This window comes from Aotus nancymaae, unplaced genomic scaffold, assembly GCF_030222135.1.
Source record: "Aotus nancymaae isolate 86718 unplaced genomic scaffold, 86718_ANA_hifiasm-v0.15.2.pri h1tg000058l, whole genome shotgun sequence".
Lineage (NCBI taxonomy): Eukaryota > Metazoa > Chordata > Mammalia > Primates > Aotidae > Aotus > Aotus nancymaae.
In genome coordinates, this window is record NW_026988472.1 from 4,825,020 (window position 1) to 4,849,260 (window position 24,241).

Here is a 24,241-nt window from a genome sequence, read left to right on the forward strand (position 1 = left end):
GTGAAGTATTTAGAACTTTCTATGAAAGGGGTGGTAACTTCCAGGCCATTGCCATGGGAAGCTGTTGTAACTTCCGGTTCATTGCCATGGCATTTGTAAACTGTGATGGTGCTGGTGGGAGTCTCTCATGCTAATAAGCAAAGAAGGCAGCCAGGGATCACCTTTGTGGCCATCTGCTGGTTTCTGCCAGTTTCTCCACTTTATTCTGTCTGAATCAGATCCTGTTTTAGTCAGCAGGGTTATGACCAGAAACAAGTCCTGCCAGTCTCCTACCTCAAATATATATTTGTGTATTCATCTAAGCCCTGGGACAAGTTTCTCAGAGCAGAAACATAGTTTGGTAAAGCTGGATGCTTTTTTGAGGGGATAGGGTAAGATCAGAAAGTAATCCATGCTTTTCAATCTTTAAGTAAATAAATTAAATAATGGATGAAAAACGTAAGCCTTAATGTAATGCAGAATAGTAGATATTAGATTAATACACGGTCATGGATTTTTCTTTAACAGGCTTGGCAGTAAAAATTTTAGTCTTTGTGGGCCACATAGATTCTGTGGCATATTGTTGTGTTTTTTTAAAAGAATAAGTGTTTAAAATGTAAAAAAAATTATTATCTCAAAGGCTATGCAAAAATGAGCCATGGGCTGGATTTAGCTTGCAAGTCATAGTCAGCTAGCCCCTGGATTATTTTTTAATTCAAATATTTGAATGCCACATTTTTGTACCAGTATTCAAAATATTAACAAAGGAGAGCTCTACCTCCACATAATATTTAGAAAGGCTCAAGAGAAAGTCACTTTAGCCCTGAAAATAAGAAAAAGTCTAATAATCTATATTATCATTTTTTTTAGATCATGAGAGAGCTGAGGTAATAAGGTAGCCACAGGAACTGATATAAGAGGGTGACAAGTCCCTCTGAGGTGAGATGAGACACACAAACTGTGTCACCTCTGGCAGAACACGTGTGCAAGAAGTGACAGTCATAAAAGTGGGTAAGAAGAAAACACTCAAAATTAACAAATTCATAAAGTTTAAACATAGGCTACTGAGAGAGGTGGAATCCCAGGAATTCTCAGACATAAGTAGAATCCACATTCACAGACAAGTGAGATCCCATCTCAAAGAAAATAATAGTCAAACTGTATAAGGCTGGATGAAAAATCTAGAACAAAAATAACGGATGCTGGTGAGTTCGTGGAGAAAAGGCAATGTTTATACACTGTTGGTGGAAGCATAAATTATTTCAACCATTTTGGAAAGGAGTGTGGCAATTCCTCAAAAAGCTAAAAGCACAACTACCATTTGACCCAGAATCCCATTACTGGGTATATAAAGACACATTCACAAGTATGTTCACTGAAGCACTATTCACAATAACAAAGACGTAGAATCAACCTAAATGTCTATCAATAGGAGACTGGATAAAGACAATGTGGTATACATACACCATGGAATATTATGCATCTGTAAAAAGAAAAAAGACAGAGAAAGACAGCATGACCTTTTCAGGAACATGGATGGAGCTGGAGGTGATTATCCTTAGCAAACTAACATAGGAAGAGAAAACCAAATGCCACATGTACTCACTTATAAGTGGGAGCTAAATGATGAGAACACATGGACACATACCGAGGATCAACACACTGGAGCCTATCAAAGGGTAGAGAGTAGGAGGAGAGAGAGGATCTGAAAAAATAACTAATAGGCACCAGGCTTAATACCTGGGTGTCAAAATTATTTGTACAACAAATCCCTGTGACATGTGTTTACCTATATTACAAACCTGCACATGTACCCCTCAACCCAAAATAAGTTTCAAAAGAACCTCACAAAAGTTTATGAAATAGTCTGATCTTTCTACTTAGAAGAAATAAATTCACTTATTTTTGTACAAGGAAGGAAGGGTGGGAGGGAGGGAGTGAGGGAGGGAGGGGAAGAAAAAGAGAAAAATAGGCCTGAACAAATGTGTCTGTCTCTACCCAAACAGGTCTTCATGAGAAGGCACTTTGAGCAACTTGCATGAGAAGTAACATAAATCAGAGGATGTATTAGTCCATTTTCATGCTGTTGATAAAGACATACCTGAGACTGGGCAATTTACAAAAAAAAAAAAAGTTTAATGGAGAGTTCACAGTTCCACATGGCTGGGGAGACCTCACAATCATGGCAGAAGGCAAGGAGGAGCCTTCTGTTATTCTGGCTGTGTTTCTGAGCAATTCAAACTTGCCTTGGGCCCCAATGAATCCATGTATTCTCTTGAAGGGCACTTTTTCCCTGGATTAACAGCGCAGCTGAGAACCAACACAGACTGGTTAGTTTAGGAAGAAAAAGAAAAGAAAAATACAGGAGACCAACATTTCCTCCCTCACGATATTATTGTTCTCTTTTTACTTTTTCCATTCGATCTAGAGAAGGATATTTGAATCCCAAAATTTCTAAGCTGAGAGACCGCTGAAAGATCATCCTATAGAGTATAGCCATTTTTAAAATATTGTTTTAGCAACAGAACACTTTTGTGAAATGAAATTTCATCTAAAACCCTACAGCAGAAAATGGGGCAATAAAGTAATATTTTTTCATATAAATGTGTCACCTTAGTTTCAAGTTATCTTTCTATAACAGCTGTCAGTAAATTTGATTGAGGTTCTTTTGAGGCACCTAACAAATTGTTCTGTGGATTTCTGCAAAACACTTCAGTTCCACATTGGCTTCTGCATCTAATTTTTTGGTATTTTTATTGCTATTGTTTTATAGCTGCAAGAAGATCTTGATTTTCACAATATATTGATCACTAATATGTATCTTGGGGAAAAAAAGAACCCCACTTTAAAACTAAACAAGTTACAAGTAAAGGATAGAAGAAGATATACCCTGCAAATATGAATCACATAAAAATTCAACGTGTCAAATTAATACCTCACAAAGCACACTTCATAATGGGGATTATTACAAGGGACAAGATTGAACATTATATAATAATCATGAGATCTGGTCATTTAAAAGTGTGTAGCACCTGCCTCCCCTCCCCCAGCTCTCTCTCTTGCTCCTGCCTTTGCCATATGAAGTGCTTGCTCCTGCTTCACCTTTTACCAAGAGCAAAAGCTTCCTGAGGCCTCCCCAGAAGCTGAGCAGAAGCTGTTACCAGAAAGGGGTCCCAATCCAGATCCCAAGAGAGGGTTCTTGGATCTCATCCAAGAAAGAATTCAGGGTGAGTACACCGTGCAAAGCAAAAGAAAGTTTATTAAGAAAGTAAAGTGGTGAAAAGTACAGCTACTCTATAGACAGAGTAGGGTGTTCCCAAAAGTAAGAGAAGGAATGTGTCCACCCTAGGTAAAATACTCATTTATATACAGGATAAAAAAAGATCATGGGGAGATAGGCTCTGCTACAAGGGTTTGTGATAAAGGATTAATTTTCTTAATTACTATATTTTGCAAGAATCGATATTATGATCTTTAAAGCAAAATCAGGAATGTTTCTGTTATCAAGGTATCAGGATATCAGGACACTCCTAAGTCTGGGTCTGTTCAGTAAATGTTATCAATCTGTTCCCTTAACCATAAACCTCTAGAGGCTAGAAATAATTAACTTTCTGAGAATGCAGCTAAGCAAGTCCCAGCCTCATTTTTCCTACCCCTCACTCAAAATAGAGTTGCTCTGGTTCGAATGCCTCTGACAAAGCCAGCGCCATGCTTTCTGTAGAACCTGCAGAGCCGTGAGCTAATTAAAACCTCTTTTCTTTTTAAATTACCCAGATTCAGGTATTTCTTTACAGCAATGCAAGATGGCCTAATACAGGGTCTGCATTGCTTAGGAGTCTCATGTTGATTGCAGTGTTTTCAGTGGTTAACTTATCTCCCAAATCCTGCTGATGATGTCCATTTGCTCACACATGTCTGTGGCTGGTGTAACTTGCATTTTTGTCTCTCTCATCTTGGTCAGAATCTGGTGCTCCTTGGCTGACGCAGCCTCAGCCCAAGGAAGCCTGTGCCGGCTTCTGCAGACCCCTCTGAATCTGAGCTTCATCCTCCCTTCCACCCCTGGCCAGGGTTGTCCACTCCACAGCCTCAGCTGCAGGGTAACCTAGCCCCTATCTGGCTGAGGCTTGCCTCATGGTAGCACTCCTGGCTCTTGAATCAGCCACTTTGCATACCCTCCAGCGCCCCCGACCCACAACCTTCCTCAGATAATTCAGCCCCCTGGGGTCTCACCTACCACACAGCAGTAACCACGATCAGCTCTAGAAAACAAAAATCCCTCATTTCTAACCATCTATTTGCCCACTTTGTAGATGATAGCGTGATCCGATAGACATGGAGAATGTGGTGATTCAAGTAAAAGGAATAATCATTACAAAAGCTTATTCCTTGAGAATGTGGAAGGGCATGGGATCCAAGTGAAGGATGTTAAGGAAAAAAATTATTCATGACATTTATTAAAGAACGGGAAGGCAGACTTTATCCATCAGGATAGGTGTAGGGACCACTGCAATGGAGGGTTGTGTAGTGAAGGGAGAGAAACTTGGTTCCACTCCAAATACAACAAGGAAAAGCGGGGATTTATAGCCAAAAAGCAGGGTGGGGAGCAATGGATGGAAAATTACTAAGAGGAAACACCAAGGATAAGGGGGTATTCTGGCTAAATTGAACTAACAGGATACTTGGTGAAAGTGGACTCCGTTGACCAGACATCACCTGTGGGATGAGGAACCTAACTGAGATATTGAGGATGGAGAATTCTAACTAAACTGACTTAGCAGGATTCTTGTTAAAATTGCACAATGCAGAGACAAACATGGAAGTCTAAAAGTCCCCTGTCCAGGGCTGTCTGCTCCGCAGCCTCGGCTGCAGGGTCACTTAGCCCCTAGCTGGGTTAGGCTTCCTTTATGGTACGGATCTTTAGCTCTGGAATCAGCCACTTTCCACATCTGCCCCCCACCCTCAGGGACCTCCCCGGGCTCCGATGCGCAGGCCCAGAGCCCGTCAATCGTAGGCCAGCCCCGCCCTCCGGGCTGCGTTTTTCCGGCGGCGCAGAAACTTCTTGTGCGGTTGCTATGGTTCTGAGGGCAAGACTATGGGAGGCTGCCCTGTACGGTAGGTTCGTCGGGGCCTTTCCGGACGGTACCAGTCCATTCTCTGGTCCCCACCGTCATCATGCTTTGCTTTCTCAGCCAAGATCTCGGGGCTCGGGGCGGTTACGCAGCGGAGATGTATTTTCCTCCGGGGTTTGTGGCGCTTGGCTCGCAAGACTTGGAGGTAGCAGTGTTGCTCCGCGAAGCGGCCCTGCTCGCCTCAGCCCAGCCCTTCGTACTTGAAAAAAATGCCGCGAAGCGTTCTCCGAAAGAAAATGCTGGTTCTTTGGTGGTCGGTGCCTTACGAGCCCTGGAGGCGGGGGTGAGGTGGGGAGACGTGGCCCCTTGTGAAAACTCAGTCAGTGGACAATACTATTCTGTTTTTCAAATTGGCATTTCTTCGGTGAGGCTGTTAGGTACCCTGGCAACTAGTATTTTTGTTTCTCTGATTGGTTTTGTCATCTTTCTCCACGTGGTACTGGGGTTCTATGGACCTTTATCAATGTATTCTTTCATTGCAAACGTCTCTGAATCTCATTGTAGAAAACTTGCTGAGACTGTAAAGTGTAATAAAGAAAGCCAATCTTACCCACAGTCTGATCACCCAGCCGTGACCATTAATCGTATTTTGTGATCAATTTCCTTGGATATTTTTCATTCATAAAGTTGCATTCTAAACAAATGAGATTAATATTGTATCATGATTTGAACATCCCGCTTTTTAAACTTAGCTTCACACTTTGAAAAACCATTTTCATAGTATTAGTCTGTTTTAAAAACAATGCAAACATATTGTGAGCTTTTCAAAGTTTCAGTAAAACTTGAGCGCAAAATACTCAAAATACCATGATCAAAGACAGCCATCACCATGCTCCCTAATGAAGGCAGGAGCTGTGGCTTGTGTTCGTTTACTCTTTTATCCTGGGCACCTGGAGGAGTGCCTAGCATTTAGTGGATGCTCAATAAACACTGTGAAATAAAATAATATTTACATCCAGTCATTTTTTCTATATGTAATCAATCATTTCGTAATGGAGTATAATATAGCAACAGTTTTCTACATGATTTTTTATTTGGCATTTTGTAGTCAGCATTTGCCTGTGTCATTAGGATATCTTAAAAATCCGTTTTATTGGCCTCAGCCAGTTCAGTTGACAAAGTGCATTTACTTGGTTGGTAACAGACTCAGGACAGAGCCCAGATCTTTCTGGGTTCGAAGCTCTTTCTTTCATTTCATAATAATCTCACTGAGGCTTCCGTAAGATGTAGCCTAGAATTTCCTTGGTAGATGCGGTGGATCTTTTATTGTTGCTCCATGTTTTGATCAGCTGTTAGTATATTGCCTATCTTTCAGAAAAAGAGACCCTACCCTGGATCAATTCATAGAAGTGAGATTCTGGAAGGCATCGTAAGGTTATTTTCTGAAAGGTATGCTAAGGTTATTTTCTGGAAGGCATCCTAAGGTTATTTAGGCCGGTGGTGAAAAGCTAGTCAACGGAGCCTGCCGCAGTGATTTAGATCATGTAATGAGGAGCTTGCAATATAAAGGAAAATACACTAACTATGAATTTAGGGGCCAAATTACCAACATGCTCTTGGAATTAGGGGCACAGACATATGACAGTAAACAGTATATAGGAAGCAAGCCTCATCTGACTACAAAGGTCTTTCCCCAAATCCAACTAAAACTGCTTTGGCATGCCTCACACGTCTGGGAAAAAATCACATTTCCTGCAAAAAAAAAATAAAGTGCCTTTTTAAACACTGTATACAAATAAGCTGGATTCATTTATACTGGCAAGTTCTTTATCATAAAGATATTGTTTGATTGGGACATGCAGTTCTTCATTAACTTTTACTTCCTGAAAACTTTTGTGGAGGACCTTGGGCCAAGGCTAAAGAGAACTTTCCTTCCAGCCTTAGCTCTACCACCCTTACTCATTTTACTGTCTGAGTAACTGTGCTTCTCTGGGCCTGCTCTTTCCTCAGTTTTAAGAAGAGTTCAGGCTATGTTAGTGGGTGTCACAGGAAAGCAGATCTAGGCAGGGATGTGGTTAAAGAGCCCCTGTTCCCAGTACAGGAACTCCTTTTTTTCCTATTATGTGTTGCTTTTAGTTTCTTAAAGAAAGTGGTTTAATTTAACAGAGTGTTAGAAATCACTGCACTACATGATCGTTACTCAGTCTCCCAAAGGTGAGAATTGATTAAAGAGTAATGAAATTATAAAAGTGTTACCCGCTCAGCCATTCTTAGAAGTACCAAAAACTCAAAAGTAGGCTCTAAGCAGATGGCTGGGGAGAATGTCTGATTCATAATAGAGTGCTATGAAAATTATGTCAAATGCCACATTCTGATTACTTATTGACAAGGAACTTGAAACTGAAGATGTAATCTTACCAATCATTGAAAACAATTTTGAAAAAAGAATATTTCAAGGAAGTAATCGGCCACAATCTCAAGCAAGTAATCGGTGACAATCTAGTGGAGTAACTACTATGTCATAATACTAGTTGGTATAGCAACAGTAAGTGCCTAACCACATTCAACATACAAGAAATAGCTCTTCAGTGTCCCTACACCATTACAAGTGTAATGACTTGTATTTATTAGCATAATATAGCTTTAATTGAGCTATAATTACTAGTAAGTAGACACTGGCAGTTATACATGTCTTAAGTGTTATTTTATGGAAGGGGTTAAAACATCACTTACCCTGGAATTGTAACTTCATGGAGTCAAGACAATGAAACTAATTAGGTAGATTTTGAAAACCTAGCTATTAAATTCCTCATGTTCTTACTTTATTTTCAAGGGTCACTTAAAGTTATGAAAATTATTTCTAGAAATGAAATTTACAGCCTAACTTTACTTACAGTTCTTGTATTACATTTTTTATCTTCATGCCTGGTAATGGAGTACTTAAGACTTTTATGTCTTGGGATAGCAGATAGTGACATATTTTTTCAGGCAAGATCTCATATATATATGTTGTCACTGCTTTACAGTTTAAGCGTCCAAAAGATTAATTGTTAGATGACATATTTTCCTCTCTCTTTGCAATTTATTTTCAGGAAAAGAAGAAATGGCAATAAAGAGGACAACCATCATCCCCCCCAGCCCAAAAGGAGTAAGAGAAGCCCTGTCTTTCAGGATTCTCGAGATACAGAGGTAGGAAGTATGATTAGATAACCTCTGTTTCATTCATTGCCTACACTAAATTATCCAATTTGTGCTCCCTAATGAAAAGAAATGTATTATTCCAAGAAACCTTCATAAAAGTGTTCTTGCTTGATTACAGTGGCTTTTGAGCTGGAACTCTTAATTATTATGTATAGTATGTCACAGAAGATGGAAAAGAAGCACAGAAAAACTTTGCTAAACATAATCAGGAGGAATTAGGCCCTGTAATTTTGCCCCTCATATGAGCAAGGAATAGTAGTCTTACTCACCTTCTTTTCGTATGGAAAACATATTTTCTAGTATGTAGTGATATGTTATTAGCTGGAAGGTAAGTCTTGCTTTCTCAGTGAAAAAGTGAAAAATCTGGGGCAGTTTCATGATTTTACAAAACTTTAATGGTGCTAGAAAAAGAGCTTGAAGTTTTTAATTTTTTATTGATATAGAATAGATGTACATATTTTGGGGGTACATGTGATATTTTGATACCTGTATATAATGTGTAATGATCAAATCAGGGTAATTGGGATATCTATCACCTCAAACATATATCTTCTATTTGTGTTGGAAACTTATAATTCTTCTTTTCTATTTTGAAATATATAATAAATTATTATTAACTGTAATTTTCCTACCATACTATTGAATACTATAACTTATTCCTTCTATATAACTGTATTTTTATACCCCTTAGCCAACTTCTTTTCATCTCCCCTTCCTCTTTTCTAACCCTCTGGTAACCACCATTCTAAGGAGCTTGAATTTTAACTTCAAGGTGCTTCACTTTAATGACTTATATTCATTAGCATAATATAGCTTTAATTGAGATATAATTACTAGTAGAGTGTTAAAGGAGCCTCGTAAAGTCTTTCTGAGTTAATCCTTTTAGTTAGTAACTAAGTATGGCTTACTTTTCCCTTTTTTGAGCAAGATGAGAAAAGATTATCAATCCACGTCCTCTTCCTGGTACCTACCTATACACGGGTATGATTATCCAAGATCCTGGGCAGCTACTTGGATGGGTAAAATGTAACTATATTTAACTTACGTAATTTATTCTCTTAGGTGCTGGGGGATTTTTGTTGAATAAAGACCCAAACATTTCTGTACAAGTGTCTCTTACTTACAGGAGCATTCATTTTACCTTTTTTTTCTGGTTATCTTTTATTCTTTATTTTTTTTTTATTATACTTTAAGTTCTAGGGTACATGTGCAGATTGTGCAGGATTGTTACATAGGTATATACATGCCATGGTGGTTTGCTGCATCTATCCCCCCATCATCTACATTAGGTAATTCTCCTAATGTTATCCCTCCCCAGTCCCCTCACCCCTTGCTATCCCTCCACTAGCTCTCCCACCCCCCAACAGGCCCTGGTGTATGATGTTCCCCTCCCTGTGTCCATGTGTTCTCATTGTTCAACATCCACTTATGAGTGAGAGCATGTGGTGTTTGGTTTTCTGTTCTTGTGTCAGTTTGCTGAGAATGATGATTTCCAGCTTCATCCATGTCCCTGCAAAGGACATTAACTTATCCTTTTTTATGGCTGCATAGTATTCCATGGTGTATATGTGCCACATTTTCTTTATCCAGTCTATCATTGATGGGCATTTGGGTTGGTTCCAAGTCTTTGCTATTGTAAACAGTGCCACAATGAATATACGTGTACATGTGTCTTTATAATAGAACAATTTGTAATCCTATTTATAATACTTTGGGTATATACCCAGTAATGGGATTGCTGGGTTAAATGGTATTTCTATTTCTAGGTCCTTGAGGAATCGCCACACTGTCTTCCACAATGGTTGAACTAATTTATGCTCTCACCAGTTTATTGAGTAATAGAAGAAATTAAGAGTGGAAAATTATGTAGATATACACACAAGTGGCTTATCTGTAGCAGATCTCTGCCTTTTTCTCTTCCCTACTGTATAGATTAGAAAAAGATTTTCTGTCCTAATGCTACAATTCCAAGAGGGCAGCAGAAGTAAGACAAATGAGAGAAAAACAGAACCAGGAGGTCCCAAGTGCCTTTAAAATTAGAGTTCTATGAAACCTATGTTTTTTTACCTGATAGGAAATCTCCCCTTGTCAGATTATTTTAAGTAATATCAATTCAGATGACAACTGAGACATTTTTTTTTTGAGACAGAGTCTCACTGGGTCACCCAGACTGAAGGTGCTATGGCATGATCTCCGCTCGCTGCACCCCCAACCTCCTGGGTCAAGTGATTCTTGTGCCTCAACCTCCTGAGTAGCTGGGATTACAGGCGTGCACCACCGTGCCTGGCTAATTTTTGTATTTCAGTAGAGATGGGGTTTTTCCATGTTGGCCAGACTGGTCTCTAACTCCTGGCCTTAAATGATTCTCCTGCCTTGGCCTCCCAAAGTGCTGGGATTACAGGTGTGTGGCACCACGCCCCAGCATTGGTGAAATTTTTTGAAGAACATTTTGTCTTAGGTTCTTAGTAGTTTAGAGTCATTCTCATTAAGTTTGATTACATACATTCTAAGAGACAGAACTACTTTGGGAGACATTTTTATGGATGAAATTGTTGTTGAACAAAATAATGGTCATTAGATGTGGTTTTAAACACTATGGCAAAATGGGAACCTTGTGAAAATAGCTTCTACTTAAAGATACATTCAAAATGGAGTAACAAGCTTTTTCAAAGACAGCCCAATCTGTTTCGTGCATTTTAAGAATCCTTGTTCATGTAGCATACTAAACATCCCAAGCACTTTCATATTGCAGTTGAATCTTACAGTCTCAGTTGTTTTAATGAATTGAAGATGAATATGTCCACATGTTTTTTTCTGCAGGTGAGGATTACCTATCAGTCTTGTTTTTTCATTTCTTTTTGTTTGTTCAAAACCCATTTACTGAATTGAAACAAGGTGAGTTGCATAGATTTTTAAATAAATGTATAGATTCTATTATAAATTTAATTTGTAAGCTGAAAAATAACTTACAGCTCAGTGTCTGTTCTAACTTCATCTTATGAGAGAAACTGAGCTACAAAAAGCATAGATTATTTACCCCATCAGCACAGAAAAGTTAATACATGAATATCATTGCCTTGCTAATTTGGAAAGTGGTTGTAATTCAACAACCTAATTAACTTGACATTTTACAGTTCATAAGATTCCACAATGTTTCTAGTATTAGGGAATGTGGATGTGTCATTTTAAATGCACTGGATCTTTGGGAGCACATATTTTAAGTGCCCTCTGATGGATTTGGTTAGGATCATCTGTTTTACTTACTCAAGTTTCTACGGGTACCTTTGAATAAACATCATATTATTATTCCAGGGATAGAATATGTATTAGGAATGAATGTTTTGTTATGGAGGTTCACATAAAGGAAAAGCTCTAAGGCATGGAGGGATAGAATTGAGAGGAAAGCTAAGGCTTGAAAGAAAGTAAACTACCGGGTTCATCTGCTTTTACAATTAAAAAGAGTTATATAATTTTATATCATAAATACATGCACGAATTTCTGCTCTGTTTTTATGAAGATATTCTGTAACTGATATTCCATCTCATCTCCTCAGTTCTATTTATCTACTGTTTCCTTCATTAGCCTGCTAAGGTTCTCTTTTCACTCCCTAACTAATCTTGCGTCTGGTTTATTTTTCTCTCAAGTACTGTGTCTTTTCTCTCTCTTCTAAATCCAAACTGTAATCTGCATTCACTCCCTTTTATTTCTCACCTCCCTTCATGCAGCTGCTCACTAAACCTTACCTCCTCTATCCCCTCCCTACTCCTTTGCTATAACATATGTCAGGAAACATCTGAGACTTCCTAAATTTCATTACCAAATATTTACTGAGCACCTACCATTTGGCAAGCATTGTCCTGGGTGCTTGGCATCAACTTAGATGTCTCTGTCATTTCCTCAATGACTCCTTTCTGTTCTACCTCCGCATGTATCAAATACATCCCTTTCTTTACATTTCCACCATCCTAATTCAGGTTTGCATTGTCTCTTGCTTAATACATTGCAAAATTTCCCAGTGGTTTTTGTGGTCTCATCCACCCCGTATTTGATTCATACATTACAATGCTCTTCCTAAATATAGATCTGAGCATTTATCTTATGCTCAAATACCTGTTTGTACAGACTTCTTAGAGTGACATTCAAGGCCCCTGATAAGCCAGCCATATCTTCTCTTGCATATTTTGGCTCTCACTGACTCCTCTCTGGGAGATACCAGCCACGTCATCTGTGGCTTTGTCTACTCAAAATCTCTTCTTCAGCTTACTTGTGCTCTTATGCTCTCCATTTGTCACACCCTTCCTGTTAATATTTTCTGTATCTTTCAAGGCCTAGCCCAGATGCCTTTCATTTTAAGAAGCCTCCTCTATTACCCCAGTCAGCATTCATTGCTACATTCTTGTCATTGCAATAGCTTGATGCTGTCATTCTCAAAGTATTGTATTTTTCTTGATTAGGCTCAAGAATTCCCTGTTGAATCCCTAAGTAGCCCAAGCAAAGTGCCCCCTTATACATTGTATAATAGACATGCAAATATTTGTTTAGATACTGGTTGAACATCAGAACAATCTGTGCCTACTTGAGAGCGTCTCAGAGGTTGGGCGCCAGCATGTGCATGTGAGTCAAAGTGTCAGAAAGCCACACAGATGGTTCTGATGCCTATTCTAAAACAGAATATGTTATGGCAAATCCCTGCTGGCCTCAAAGTTTCTTTGGTTACAGGTAAGTATGCAGATTTCGTTATGGCCCAAACTAACCTAAATCCTGCTTTTTCACACAAACCTGGACTCCAGGGTTTTTGTAAAGTGCCTTTGTGAATTTTGCATAGTAAGATACCCTTCTTTAGCGTCTTCATAAATATAATTTTATTTTGCTGTGTATGTAAATTTGCAAGGGCTCCGTTCTTCATTTGCCTTGCACAGATACCAGCATTAAACCTATATTGAAAGTGCAGACAAAAAAGAATGAGCTTTGTAACTGTCAGATAGGATAAGCATTCCAGTAAGACATTTTTATGAGGAATCAGGAGGATGATGAAAATGTTTTATATATTATGAGTCTTTCCAAATACTGGAGTGCTTAAAAATCTTATTTATTCTCTGATAAAAGAATCTGCAGTTTGCAAGGCTGAGGCAGGAGGATCCCTTGAGCCCAGGAGTTCAAGGCCACAGAGAGCTGGGATTGCAGCAATCCAGCCTGGGTGTTCCAGCGAGAGCTTGTCTCTTAAAAAATAAAATAAAGTGTAGTAAGGTTAATGCTTCTATACTAAGATAGCAGTTTCAAGTGTCAAAACCATATACCATCAAGAAGCAAATTTTCCTCTCAGTCATTCTGACAATAAAACAATCCATTAAATGGGATCTCTCACATGAAATAGATTCACAGGGTAAGTGTAACAAAGCCCAGATTGCATGATATAGGCTATGTTTATTAAATGAACAGCATTATTGGCCTACAAAATGCTAGTGTATGTGATTTTTTAGATGCTCTTTAGTAGGCTAAAGGAGATTAAACCCTCTTCCCAAAACCTCCTTTATGGAATCATAGTGCATTTTAAGTCTTTGCTTTGAAGTCAGAAGTAACTGATTCCAAAAGCAGATTTTACTTCATTTTGTAGTAGCATTCTTTAGTTTGCTTACTTACAAATAAAATGTTTGTTTTTCACAAAAGAAATATATTTGTAGTAGATGAGTTAGAAAGTGAAGATACAAAACTAAAAGTTAAAAAAAATATTTAAAGTCCCAACTATATATATGTGAGCTCAAAATATCTGAGACAGGTCTCAATCAATTTAGAAAGTTTCTTTTGCCAAGGTTAAGGACACACCCTTGACAGCCTTGGGAGGCCCTGACAGCATGTGCCCAAGGTGGTTGGGGTATAGCTTGCTTTTATACATTTTAGGGAGAGAGAAGACACCAATCAATATGTGTAAAATGTACATTGGTTCAGTCTGGAAAGACAGGACAGTTTGAAGCTGGGGCTTCCAGGTCATAGGTAGGTAAGAGACAAGAGGTTGCATTATTTTGAGTCCTTGATCTGCCTGTCACTGAATATACAATTTAGTCTGGCTCAGTGAATCTGCATTTTTACATAAACAATAGGGCAGAGGGAACAATCAGATACACATTTGTCTCAGGTGAGCACAGGGATGACTTTCTGTCTGGCACCTGTGAAGGTAAGTTATCAGTTTACATTGCCAGGGTAAAATTCAACAGAATTGTTTTGGGGTAAGATCTTAAGGCCCACAAAGGATTTTCTTATTGGCAAATTGTGAGAAAGTTATGTTGCTTTTAAACAAAATTTTGTAGCTATCGGATTTAGGAATAAAATGGGAAGCGGGTTTGCCTGATGTAGTTCTCAGCTTGACTTTTCCCTTGGCTTAATGATTTTAGAGCCCTGAGATTTATTTTCCTTCACATTTCTCCCACTTTCTTAAATCTTTTGGAGAAAGCATTTTAGAAGAAAATGAGTCTCTGGTCTCAGATTTTGTTTGATCTCTTGTGGCAAGAATGGTTTATTTCTAGATGGTTAGTCACACATTATTAGAAAATCTCATTTCTAGCAGGTTGTGAAGTATCATGTCCTATGAAGTGAAAATAGGGGAAGGAAGAGAGAAAGAATACAACAAACAAACATGAAGATGGAGAACAATCCTGGAAAATCAATATAGGCCATATTACTCTGAAGTCCATACATCAGTAGGCAGGTATGAAAGTGTTTTATGTATGTAAATAGGTTGCTGTTGTTTTTTTCTGATGCTTAAATTGTCTAGCTTCAGTTCACAAGGCTTTAAGAAAGCACAGGTTAATTTTTAGTGATTTCAAGTCAGGAAAAAAGGAAAGGAAAGAAGTAAAAAAATAAAAACATTATTTTTGGTGACTTGTAGCCAGGAAAAATTTTAGAATTCAGTCTAAACTAGAAAATAATGAAAATTGATAAAACATTAGGCAAGACTAGAATCTAACAACAGGTATACTATAGTTCATTTTGAAATGTATTTTTTCTCTCTCCAGCCCACATTTTCACTAAAAACTAATCATACTACAAATTTATGTGCAAAATAAGTGTTAGTTTTATTATACTTGGCCTGAGTATTTGCATAAAGTCAGCAAGAATAGCTGTTGGCCATGCAGGCTCTTTTGTTTTTTGAGTTGGCTTTGCTGGAACTTTATTCCATAAGGAATCTCAGATTACACTTCAGAGCCTCTAGCCCAGCCATGGATTTATCTATGCCTGTAAATACCTGTCTTAATTGGGTGATTTCCTTACTGAGGTCCCAAGATAATCTGGGACTCTTTGGGCCTATCAGAACACATTAGCTCTCTATGGGAGTCTTGGAAGTTTTTCCTCTATTATAGTATCACGGTCTCCAGAGTGATCCCAAACCTGCATTCAGGAGCACCTGTCAGAGTCCTATATCTGATTGTAAAACCACCTTTTGAAAATGATAAAAGTAAAACAACCATGAATGACAAGAGTTCTAAAATTGTCATAATTAAAGACACAATTGACAAGGAAATTTGGTTACTTCTGTGGCATACAATAATTTTACATAATCATAATTACTACTGATAACATATACCAGGGATTCCCAGTCCCCGGGCTTGCAGACTGGTAATGGTCCATGGCCTCTTAGGAACCAGGCTGCACAGGAGGAGGTGAGTGGTGGGCAAGCGAGTAATACTGCCTGAGCTCTGCCTCCTGTCCGATCAGTGGCGGCATTAGATTCTTATAGGAGCACAAACTCTATTGTAAACTGCACGTGTGACAGATCTAGGCTGTGTGTTCTTTATGAGAATCTAATGCCTGATGATCTGAGGTAGAACAGTTTAATCCTGAAACCATACCTTCCTTCCCCTATCCGTGGAAAAATTATCTTCCACGAAACCGGTCCCAAGTGCTAATAAGGTTGGGGACTGCTGACATGTACCAAAACATATCAGTATCACAGGAATTTCATACAATTTTGAAACACGTACTAGTAACACATTTATATAAATATAATCCAAAAAAGGTTAAATGCCGTTTCATACTTGACAATGCTTCTTATATGATTTTATTATATCAAATAACCTGAATATGTCTCTTTTGGACTTCAGGGGACCTAATATCAAAAGATTAATGAGGATCAAAGTTAGAATGTTATTTTGGAAAGTGTGTCAACTATAAAGTGTTAAAAACAACTCACAAAATAGGATCAAAGGTCATTGTAAAATAAGTCATTTATTTAGCCAAATGATAACAAAGATTTCCCCAAAAAAGACAAAACCCTTTATTTTTTGAGGGAGGAGACTTAATTTCCCAAACAATAAGCCTTAATAAAGATGGTGTACAGCCCATTAAATCCTCTTTTAAAATTTTATAAACAAATTTATTAAGATTCGGTCATCTTGACCATAAGATACAATTTCAATAAACTTTTTTTATAACCTTTATATTTTTTTAAATTAAGAAGTGGATTACTGCTCCAAGAGAACCTTGTTACTGTGACTTTGGGGCCCAGATGCTGGTCTTGCATCAGTGTGCCTTCAATGTTAATGATTAATTTATAGAGAAACTAAACTAATTTATCTCTCAAAATTGGCCGTTAGAATCTCATGCACCCACCTCTTCCATGATAGTTCCTTGGCCTTGAGCAATTGAATAGTTTTAATGTCTGGCCCTGTGTCTTATGAACAGTTTATTTTTATTGGCATCTTCTACTGGGTCTGAAGATAAGGCTTTAACTGCTGTCATTGTTTAAGATTTAGCAGGACTTGGTGTTCTTTTTAATACTCAGGAGTCAAAGCCCTATAACTTAAAGGCACAAGGACTTTAAAAGCAACAACGTTACATGGATGTAATAACCTTGATTAAAAAAAACAGTTTAACCTCAGTTTTTTTCTAAGCAAATCAAAACTTAATAACAATGGCATAGGAGTTATTTTGATAAAATGTAAAATTTGTTTGTTAGGCCAGTTGCCAAAAGGCAAAAAAGAAAAAAAAAAATCCTCTTGCAGTACAATTGCTGTTCTCTGTGGAGAGTCCATTTAGGTAACCTGCAAATCAAAACTAATGGAAAGGATACTTGAATTATTTAGACATAGGGAGAGTGTTTCCTGGGTAATTCGTGAAAATTTTTGGATTTATAGAATTCAAAGCCAAGAGCACAGAATGTTATGTTGGAAGAAAACATTTTCTTTAGACCTTTAAGGTAAAACATTTTTAGCATCAGGCCATGGCAAACAGTTAGAACCTGAGGAAAAAAATTATGGAAGCTGAAAATGATTTGAAGGAGATGGTTATTATCTCAGGCCTTTTCAAAGTGGAGACAAAGCTGAAAACAGCAAGATAATAAAAGTTAAAAATTGGGTTAAAAAAATTAAAATCCCTTGTAAAACAATACCTTAAGAAAATTTTGTTGTTCTATCCAATTCTTTAGTGTATAGGTGTTTTTTTAAAAAATCAAAACCTAATCTCTAAAAAGACTATTATAAATAATTTTCCTTTAATTATAGACAACTTGATACAAATCATTAATGAGATGCTTGGACTTCCTGTTTTATCCTAGACATCTCTCTTTCTTAAATAACCAGTTATTTTAGAACAGAAGTTTACCATACAAGATTCTTTCTCATATAAAATTATTTTCCCTTTAACCTTTCTTGCCAAAAATACCTTTATATTTATAAAGAGGTGAATATATATTATGTAAAGAAAGCGGTATTTCTTTACATTGCTCTTATTTACTGGTTACTTTCACCTTGTTTCACAAATAATTTTTAAATAACCTTTGAATTAGACAAAAAATATTTTCTTTTAAATAACAAAACATTTATTAGAAAACTATTTTCCCATATTTTTTTAAAAATTGGAAATGATCCAGACCTTTAATGAGTATTTATTATTTAACTTATTATAACTTTAGATTTTAAATTATATGACAAGTTTATTTATAAGCATTTATTCCATTACATTTCTCTAATTAATTAATTTTTAAATGGTTTACCCAGATGAAAGCTGTGAAAGTCATTATTTAGTTATTTCTGTTAACTGTGTTTATAGCCTGTAAATATAGGTTTTTCTAAGAACTTGAAATATAAAGACTTCTGATATAGAATGATATATTATTATTGTTAATGGCTGATGAGATTCTGTTGTATGAATGCATGTACTATAATTTAACTACTTTGTTTTTAAATATTTAGTTTCTGATTTTTAGCTATTAAAAAATATTGATAGTATACAAATGTGTTGATGAGCATTCCTATTTATATCTGTACACAATTGAGTTTAAAAACTTTTTAAATGAAGCAAATTAAAGGTAGATCTATTTTTTCTTAATAATTCTAAAGAAATCCCTTCTAGCCTATGAATTTTTAACGTACACAGGATAGCATCACCCTAGTGTTGCACTATAGTGTAAAATCAATATGTTGTCATTGGAAATGAAAATTTGATTCATCAGAAATGATTTTTAATTCTTACCTGATTTTTCAGGCAGTACCTGTAACCAAAACAACAAGGAAAGCTAACTAAGAGGAACCGAAGTGTGGACTGTGGGTTTCTTATCCAATATAATAGCTTATTTAATTTTGGAATATTCATAACGTCATTACTTTGTGACAGTGGGAGTTCTAGATTTTTATACTCAGGCCTAGGAAAATATTTTTTTGAATTTTCTTTTTGAATTGGCCTTAACATTTATTCTTAAATCAATGTGATTGCTATTGCTAACTCTCACATCTGGCTTCATTTGGCCCTTCCCATCTCTTTCCTGCACAAGTTCTTTTAACATATGTTTCTAGTTGGATGATGATGAGCATAGGTTGTTTCTTGGTACCTGTGGGCAGTGTACTGTGTGACCTAAGTTGAGCAACTGTAAATGACCTATGGACTATGACCATTCTTGGTTTAAGTCTTACTAATGTTACCTTTGGAAAATACTTACTTAGAAGAACTATAATACCAGCATTGTTAATATTGTCATTTGAACAAGAGTCCTTGTCATTACCTTATTCTTTTGAGAATTGTAACATTGGAAGGCAGGAAATTCTTGGAAATGACTGTGTACAGGGATCCCTGAGTAGCTTCTCCAACATAAAAAAGATACTGAGTCATATTAGTTCAATGAAAAAAAAGATTGTAAGAGGAAATACACACCTTATTAAATCCGTAAATATAGAAGAACAATGAATGCTAGTCATAAAATGCTAATAAGTAACATGTAACTTTGACTAAAAGTAGGTCAAATGCCTTTCAGGATATGTATGTAGTATTGAATTGATATAGGAGGGCCATACATGTCCACTATCAGGATATGTATACAAAATCATTGTTTATTTGTATCGATGTGTGTATGCATGTGTGTGTCTTATTTGCTTCATTGTAACTTTTACCCATAGTCCATCTTACTTGCTATGGTCATTATTTCTACTATATCCTTAATATTAATTGATACTTCGGGTGGAGGATAAGTATTTACTTCTCTGATCTAGTTATTGGAATAAATGGTACAAGCAAGAGTAGAGAATGTGTGAAGAGATTTGGAATTGGAAGGCCTGTGTTTGAATGCTCACCCTGCCACTTCCTAGCTCTGTGACTTTGGACAAGGCAGTTATCTGTTTCCTCATCTGTAAAATGGGGGCTGTTAATCCCAACTCAATTGAAGGATTGTTGTGAGGATAGAATGAACTATCTTAAATGGCTCTACTTTATAAAAACCGTTAAGCCCAGTATAGAGTTTTTATGCTGCTATTCTCCAAGCCAAGTAGGAAAAATATTGTAATAGCACAACAGCAATCCCCTTTCTGTCTTTTTTTTTCCAGTTTTCATGCAGTGATAAGGAAAGGAGCTGCAGCTACATTAATATCCCAGAGAGAGGAAATGGACCAGAAGGCAACTTAAACCAAATTGTTACTGAACCCAATACAAACATTCCCCAGTTCTTGCACGAGGGGTATATACTATGCCAAGGTCTTTATTCCCACATCAACCAGATCTTGAAGGAGGCTCACTTCAACAGCCTGCAGCAGAGAGGACAAGCTCCAGCATGATGAACTAGGACTTCCTTATTCCAACCTAACCTGTGTTTATAAAAGCAATTGCATACACACCAAAAAAAAGTCTATTGGTTTTTAAGTCTATATTTTAAATAACAAGTTAATGGGCAATTGTTTAATTGGAGTTTTACTGAACTATTGCAATTTTAAACGGGCCATGAAGAAATTTTTATGGGATTGTTTTCAGGTTGGGTATCAAATTCATGTTAAGGTAGCAATATGAGAAAACTTATCCTGTGCATTGAAGCCATAGTATGTCCAATTCAGATTGATTTCCAGATCTGTCAGTTAGAAACTCTATGTTAAACATCTTTTTAAAATACAAGTAAGTCATCATTTTAAAAAATGCAATGACAGTAGCCTAGTAAAGTGTATGTAGCTTTCATTTAAAAAACAAACAAAAAATTTACACTCAAAAACCATAAGTTAGTATTCCCAAATATGCAAAGCCAGATTCAGTCTTGCACTTAAATGAACTGCCATACTTGCCCCTCAGAAGGTAGGTGTTCTATTGAAATTGCTCTCTAGTTGTAATGGCAACAATTAGACCCAGTTTAGACTGTGAACATGAAAACCTCCCTCTAATAACTGTCTCCACTCTTTGTATTTCTGGGGAGAATGTTTCTAAGCCTCTTGAATACTCAGATACCTTCTGTATCATTTATCCTCTAGAGCGTGCACTTCAGACCTAGTAGGAAACACTGTACAATTCTGTCACACAAGAAATGTGTAATAACATTTTGTCTTACACAAAAATTTATTACATTAGCACATGTGATCTCATAATTCCATCTATTATGTCTAGAGTTAATGCTAATACAGTGTAAGCTACTAAACTGATGTGTAAAGTAACAAGAATTGTGGAAGTGGGTTGGACAACTATATACTTCATGCTTCAAGGACCCTTTCACAGAGATTAGGGAGCTAGCTTACATTATTAAAATTGCAAAGATTTCCATGGCTTAGAAACAATGAGCTGATATGCCATTAGCAGAAACAGGCAGTACTATTTATTTAGAGATGAGTGTGTCCCCATGTTTTAGTCATACTAAAGAGCCAACCAAATTTGAATAGGGAATTCATAGATGTGCTTCCTCAATGGTGAGCTGTGTGAACGAGGAACCAGGATGCATCAGGTTATCTGCCCTGGAGTATGCCATGGGGTACGACTTGTTGCTAGATTTAAACAAAAATGCTTTAGAGTCTAACAGTCCTCTCTTCCCTGGTCACATTCTCTTTTCCACTGTATTTGGAGGTCCACAGAGTGGAAGCTAGCAGATCTGAGAATTATGGATAGCTCTACAAAGAGGTGTTTGCCAATTGGCAAGGTTTGGGAAAGACTCAAGGTTAACAGGTTTACTGAAAGGAGAATGAGATTTTATTAAATGACAGAATTAACGTATGAAAATGAACACTGTCCTAGGAAAAGAATGCACACACACACGCACACATTTTCATGTTTGTTTTCTTGAATATGGGTAGGATTTTAAGGAAGATACTTGTAGTGGAATTTTAGTGTTACGGGAAAAAATTATTAAGCACCACACTGGCCCCGAACTTAGGGAGTAGGCATGAGTCAGTTACTTCTCAATTAGATGGTTTGAGTAAGAACATTTTTTCTATGGCCATTGCTTCCAAAGTCAATATCAGATGTGTGATGAGAAGAAATTTGAATTCTAAAAGGCTTTATGGCAGAAAATAGAGAAAGGATATCTGGCTACCAGTTTCTCTAACAATGAAGTGAGCAACTAAATACTAAAGGAGATGAGATATTTGAACTTTCAACCCACACGTACACAACAGGATTCAGAAATACCCAAGAAGAATTTTGCAGGCTTAAATACACAGCATCCTACTGAAAGAAAGTATCTATTAAAAACACAGTATAGTTGAAAAACTGAGAAAGCAAATTTCCATTCATTCCCCCACCTATTTAAAGATATGAAAGATAAAACTATCACCATGGCAAAGCATTATTTTTTCAAAGTAAAAAATATATATAATAAAGCAATTACATATCACAGAAAAAGTCTGTTGGCTTTTCAGTCTTATATAAGACTTTTCAATACTTAGTTGAACTAAGTACATACAATCTTATTCCAAAGTGGTCAGTGTAAATCTCTTGTCCTAGTAAATACAATATTCAATCTCTGTCCTGTCTTTTGCAGATGGTCTAAACCTGTTTATGTCATAAACCGGTTTATGTCCTTTGATCCTGAAATGAAGCTCAATATTTCACAGCAGGGAAGGAACCAAGCTTTTTAATTATCTTTGCTATGAAGGAGAAGTATTTTCAAGGAATATCAGAAGAAAGTAGAAAGGACTACTCTGGCTTTTTTTTTTTTTCCAAAATTAGGAGTTTGAAAAAAGGGAGCCAGATTAGTTTAAGAGGTGAAATTGGACCCTGTTATATTTTTTTAAATGAGAGTATAAAGCAAGGGCAGAATGCCACACCAATACTGAGGTGGGGTGGTGGTTGGGGAAAGGAACTGCCCTTAAATTCAAACCCACCCTTGTGCCACACTCTTTGTGAGTTATTCATCAACGCCTGAGGTAGTTGGTGTGGGCTGTCCACTTCATAGGTGAGGAGAGGGAGGCTGACAGTAAGTTATCCCTATGACTACAAGCGATCCTGAGAAAACTGAGAGTGGTTAATGATTTGCTAAAAGGAACACAGTGGCCAAGCAGCAGTGCCAGGGCATCTCTGCTTTTATAGTGAAGACCAGGGCTGCCAGGCCACCTTTTTTTCTAGGGAACAATTCCCTGTTTATATAACCAAAGAAACAGTAGAATGAAACAAAGTTTAAGCTCTTCATCGGAGTCTACATGTTGAATGATTTTCTAAATGCATTCCTTTTTATATAGCAGCACTTTCCCCATTTTCAAATGAATACTCTGTAATATTGTCACTTAAGTCCCTACAGAGTGAGTCGGATCTTAAAGCTGACACTGATACCAGACTTTTTCCTCCTGGATTTCTTGTTACTTCTGGCTGGAGGCTGTGGTCAAAGTATAACCTATATCATCTGAATGGAACTACTAGTTGAATACATGAACTGAGGCTGGGAAAAACAGGCAAATATTCTGACCAGGAAGCCATTCAGATCTATTTTATATTTTGTTTAAACTAAGACAGTTATCTTGGGACCAACTGTACAAAGATGGTGTACCTACCTAAATCACATGTGGGATTCTACACTGGTGCACATTTGACTGGTTGGTAATTTCCATGCATCTTCTGGCCACAATATTGTTATAATAAGTGGCAATTTTCTTGGTACCAACAAAACTACAAATTCAGTTGCCAATTACTAAGATGTTGATGGAGACTATAGGGAAAATGATATTTAGGTTGAAGCGCAGAAAATACATAGCCTTCTCCAGGGAGAAAGTCAGTCATTCGTTCTCTTCTGATGAAAGAGAAAAAAATCCAACTTTTTGGTCTATAAAATCTAATTAAAATATATAGAAAAGATTTTATATCTGTGCTATTTCTTAGGGACCAAGTGAAAGTAATTGTATGGAATTAGAGTTGCTCTTCCCTTACTACTAAAAGACTTTTTTGAAGTAGGCAAGAGTGTAACATAATAAAATAAAACAAATTGATGATTAACTGATCAATATGGAAAGTATAAATTTACACATCACTCACTTTGACAATCCCCAGACTCCAGATTTGGTATTCCATTAGACTAAGGAGTAGATCTTTAACTTCCTGTCACTTGGATTAAGTAGGATCAATTTCTTCCATGTTTCATTGGCCCTGGTTCTTTTTTTCATATCTTCTGTGGTTTCTCTAAACTCCTTGAGGTGCCCCAAATGCATTTCTTTAGATGGTGTATTAGTCCATTCTCACCCTGCTGTAAAGAAATACCCGAGACTGGGTAAAATTTATAAAGGAAAAAGGTTTAATTGACTCACAGCTCTGCATGGCCAGGGAGGCCTCAGGAAAC

At 37.0% G+C, this 24,241-nt stretch overlaps 1 protein-coding gene across 1 annotated transcript; it reads left to right on the top strand.

The window, feature by feature from the left end:
* The first annotated feature begins 5,026 nt into the window (after nt 1-5,026).
* VCF2 (VCP nuclear cofactor family member 2) lies at nt 5,027-23,978 on the top strand. Its single transcript, XM_012471768.2, has 4 exons — nt 5,027-5,091; nt 8,141-8,237; nt 20,055-20,185; nt 22,457-23,978. The coding sequence occupies exons 1-4, from the start codon at nt 5,072-5,074 to the stop codon at nt 22,551-22,553; spliced, it is 345 nt and encodes a 114-aa protein (XP_012327191.2). The 5' UTR covers nt 5,027-5,071; the 3' UTR covers nt 22,554-23,978.
* Nucleotides 23,979-24,241: the final 263 nt, after the last annotated feature.

What these genes read in the sequence shown, in the direction of transcription:
- VCF2 (XM_012471768.2), top strand. Translation starts at nt 5,072, where the DNA reads ATGGGAGGCTGCCCTGTACG. An exon ending in ATGGGAGGCTGCCCTGTACG is followed by an intron (nt 5,092 to 8,140) that starts GTAGGTTCGTCG and finishes ATTTATTTTCAG; the next exon opens with GAAAAGAAGAAATGGCAATA. An exon ending in AGGATTCTCGAGATACAGAG is followed by an intron (nt 8,238 to 20,054) that starts GTAGGAAGTATG and finishes TTTTTTTTCCAG; the next exon opens with TTTTCATGCAGTGATAAGGA.